At 27.3% G+C, this 3,934-nt stretch overlaps 1 protein-coding gene across 1 annotated transcript; it reads right to left on the reverse strand.

The window, feature by feature from the left end:
* Positions 1-1,073: 1,073 nt before the first annotated feature.
* Positions 1,074-3,721, reverse strand: LOC112461390 (geranylgeranyl pyrophosphate synthase-like). The gene is made up of 7 exons (XM_025026622.1): positions 3,523-3,721; positions 2,808-2,949; positions 2,214-2,334; positions 1,967-2,106; positions 1,654-1,747; positions 1,349-1,558; positions 1,074-1,192 (listed from the first exon to the last, which is right to left on the reverse strand). Exons 2-7 carry the CDS (start codon positions 2,850-2,852, stop codon positions 1,074-1,076), a joined length of 729 nt encoding a protein of 242 aa, XP_024882390.1. The 5' UTR covers positions 2,853-2,949; positions 3,523-3,721.
* Positions 3,722-3,934: the final 213 nt, after the last annotated feature.

The raw sequence follows: 3,934 nt of genomic DNA on the forward strand, positions 1-3,934 counted from the left end.
TTTACATTATTTGCCATATTTTGCATATAATCTACTAAACCCTGATATGTTTCAACACGTAATTCTTTTTGATGAGCTTTATAATAATCTATTCTATCCTTTTCAATTTTTACATAATTATCTACAAGCCATTATGTTGAAATAAACGACGTCCTAATAACAAAACATTAAATTCATTACGAACCGCCATACGATATTTAATATATTGTTCTCTAGTTATTCTTTTATTACTATTTAATTTCATTAAATTACGATGCCATCCTTCTAGTTCCATATGGATAAAATAATGGATATATTTAAGGTTCTATATTCGGATCCATAATATATATACTAACTTGTTGTAAAACTTTAGTATTTTTATTACGTATGGTAACGTAGGAATCAGGAATTTCTCCTTCAAAAGTTGTTTTAAAAATTGCGGCAACTTTATTTGTTCTTTGAGCATTATATCTATGTCGATTCATCCCTGGTTTTAATGTAAATAATAATTGTAACTCTGATGACAACTTACCAGACTCCATTTCTAATCGTTGTTGATTTTCTAACTCTTCAGCCATCATTTGATATGATTGTGCGAATATATCACATTTTTGCATTAAATTTTCAAGAATTGTTACAATATCAAGATCTAAATTTGAATTTTGATTAAGACGATGTTCTATTGCTTCATTTGAATCAACAATAAAAAGTTGTCCATAAGTCGGACTCTCATTTTGCGCAGCATGTATAATGCTGTGTTAACTTTATAATAAATTTGCCCTTGGATTTTAAAACAATACGAACCAGGACGTCTTTCTTGGAAATTAATTAAATTTGCATTAAATGATGCAAAAGAAAATAAACTATTATAACTACGAATACGATTAAAAAAATAATTGATTTTACATTACTACCATCAAATAAAGATCGAAGAAATTGAGGGATTTTAGGCAATGGTTCAAGATATACAATATTTTAATATTATAACGTACTATATAATATATAATACATAACATGTACAATAACACTATATTTTAACGAAAAAATTACTTAATGATAATGAAACAAATTATAACACTATAATAATTATAAAACTAATATAACACATTATTAATTATAAAACAAACTATAACACTAAATATCAATATTGTTATATATAATAAATAATTTCCGATATCTTGAACGCTTCTCTGGAGGTCTTCTGAACGTCTTCCTGAAACAAAAAACAATAACACTAAGAATTAATGTTTATAATAATAAAATAATAATAATAATATTTTTAATCAGTAATTGTAAATCTAAAGGAACTTTTATAATATATAAATATTAATGCAATTTTTCGAAAAGCTACCATTAATAATATTTTTACCTTTAATACCGTGGCACAGCACCTCGTTCTCATATTTCTCCAGCATATTTATAAATGCCGGATTGCCTCCTAAACGTTCAATTTCAATTTTAATTTTTTTGTTCAGTTCTTTTAATACATTTCTTGTGTATTTAAAAGAACCTAGTTTCTCTAACAACTCCACAAAATGATTTTTAAGATTGATGTCCGTAGTTCGTTGTTTTAGAATATCTATAGGCTTTATTAAGGATATATATTTAAATTTTATAAATTAAGATACAAATTTTTCGAACGTAAATGCGTATATCATGTTTTTTAAAGGATACTTCTTATTTGCCGGTCATCATCGTGTTTAATCGCATGTATAATAGGGAAACTGAATTTCCCTTCTGTCAAGTCATCACAATAATTTTTATCGTCCTGTGATAATAACAAATTCAGTTAGTTTACTTAATTAACCCTGGGATCGGGCACTCTGAATGATTCTTACACCTCAGTGTCGAGATGAATCTCACGTCACAGTAATTTTTTTTATCGTTCGAGAATCTATATCTACCTTTCATTCAAGAGGTTCCGAGACCCAATTCGCATAATAGAAAATTAATCAAATTAATAATAAAAATTAAACAAATTACTTACCTTACTAACACACAGATTACAATAGTCATTATGTATCTGGTGGTAATAGCCCATTAAATTTAAGACCGATGAAAAGTCTTTATCGCAAGATGAAAACAGTTTCATCAATTTTACGATTAACTTCACCAGCCAGCCAGCCTCTATAAAATTAATTAATATACGAATTTTATATATGTAATTTAATTTTTAAAATGGAGTTTCTGCTTCAGCAGATAATAAAAGTTATCGCAAAATCATAAATATTTACTTCTTATCGCATTTTTTTCATACTGGTCGTCAGTTGGACATATTGAATTGTTTCTCCAATATATATCTTTTTTTTGTCCTCTGTTAAATTCCACTAATTCTTCAGTTAAGATTTTAACTGCCTGTTAATTAAGATATAAAAATAGATAACTTAATTTATGTTCTATTTAACAAAATAATATATTGGCTCGATTTTGTTAAGCTTTGAATTAGTACTGATTGTAATCAATACAGTGTTGATCGTAAAGAAATATGTATACAGTTTTATACGTGGTTAATTGCAAACATGTCGTGAGATTTTTCAAAAATGTTATATCTTTTAAATACACACACACACACACACACACACACACACATCGTCTTTATTACTTGTAAAAGTTTTAAAATTATTTGAGGACAAACTTGTTAAAAAGCATTTAATGCTATAAATTTAATTATTTATGTTATAATATTGCAATTCTTGAAATATAGTAATGTGGATACTTTAAAAAATATGACATTCTTGAAAAGTCTAAATTCAATTCAATAATGAGGGATATTGAATTTACGAAAAGTATCTATTTCACATTTTTTGATTTATGTTTTGAATACTTACTTCGGGATGTAATTCAATTGCTTTTTCTAAAGCAATAGCCTGCATATAATTTGTGGTACTTATTGTATCACAAAGCCCATATACGGAATGGGTAACGGGAATGCCATCCCGCCAAATAGATCCATCTTGTATATCGTCGAATCTAAAAAATTAAAAGAATTTAGGCAAAACTTCCGAAAATGTCCGTGCTCAGATTTAGGTCAAACTTTGTGAATAGGTTCCTTTTAGATAAAAAACACATATACCAAAAGGATTTTTTGCGACTCCAAAGTATAGCAACTTTTTTAACATTTTTAACTAGTTTAAGTATTTAAGTATTTCTCTCGTTTTTCCGAGAAGAGACGAGAACGAGACGAGACGAGACGAGAAAAAACAAATGACAGATAATAATCTCGAAAATATTATCTTAACGAGACGAGAAATTCTGAGACGAGATTTCGAGATTCTCGTATCAAAATGCATCACTAGTCAAAACATATATTATTAATAATTAGAAAAAGAGAAACTGTAGTATAAGTAACAGAATAAAATTTAATTTTTTTGCAAAATATTATATTTTACTTTTTGTCGTGCGCACTTGATTTTAACATAAATAAATACAATATGCAAAAAGTAAATGTAACTATTATATTATCTACATGCATTTAAATTTATAAAATTAACAACGCACATATACATAAAAGCCGATGATGCTTTACAATAAAATGTAACTTACAAAATGCACACGTTGTAGACGATGCTTATTACGTCATTGATTTGACGCAGTTTATCAGCTGGTATCCTTAGCCAGTAATTAAACGCCACCGTTAAATTTTTGCATCTATTATTTTCCACTCTTTGGATGTATTTAAACGGCTCCAAAAGTTCCTATATGAATTGAACGGAGAATTAAAATATAAAATTACTAGCTGATGTCCCGAGCTTCGCCCGAGAGTCGTTTTTCTTTAAACTATTTCATTTATTTAGTAAAATATTCAAAAATGAGTATTATTATTAAAGAAATGTTGTTCATTAATACTTATTATTTCTCGAAAAATTTTAAGAATTTTAAAATTCTCTCAAAGAATTGTATATAAAACGGGGATAGAATTTTCCGGGGAGTGCTATAAAATGTATAATTTTTCGTT

Source organism: Temnothorax curvispinosus, unplaced genomic scaffold (genome assembly GCF_003070985.1).
Source record: "Temnothorax curvispinosus isolate PA1 unplaced genomic scaffold, ASM307098v1 QBEX01011344.1, whole genome shotgun sequence".
Taxonomy (NCBI): Eukaryota; Metazoa; Arthropoda; class Insecta; order Hymenoptera; family Formicidae; genus Temnothorax; species Temnothorax curvispinosus.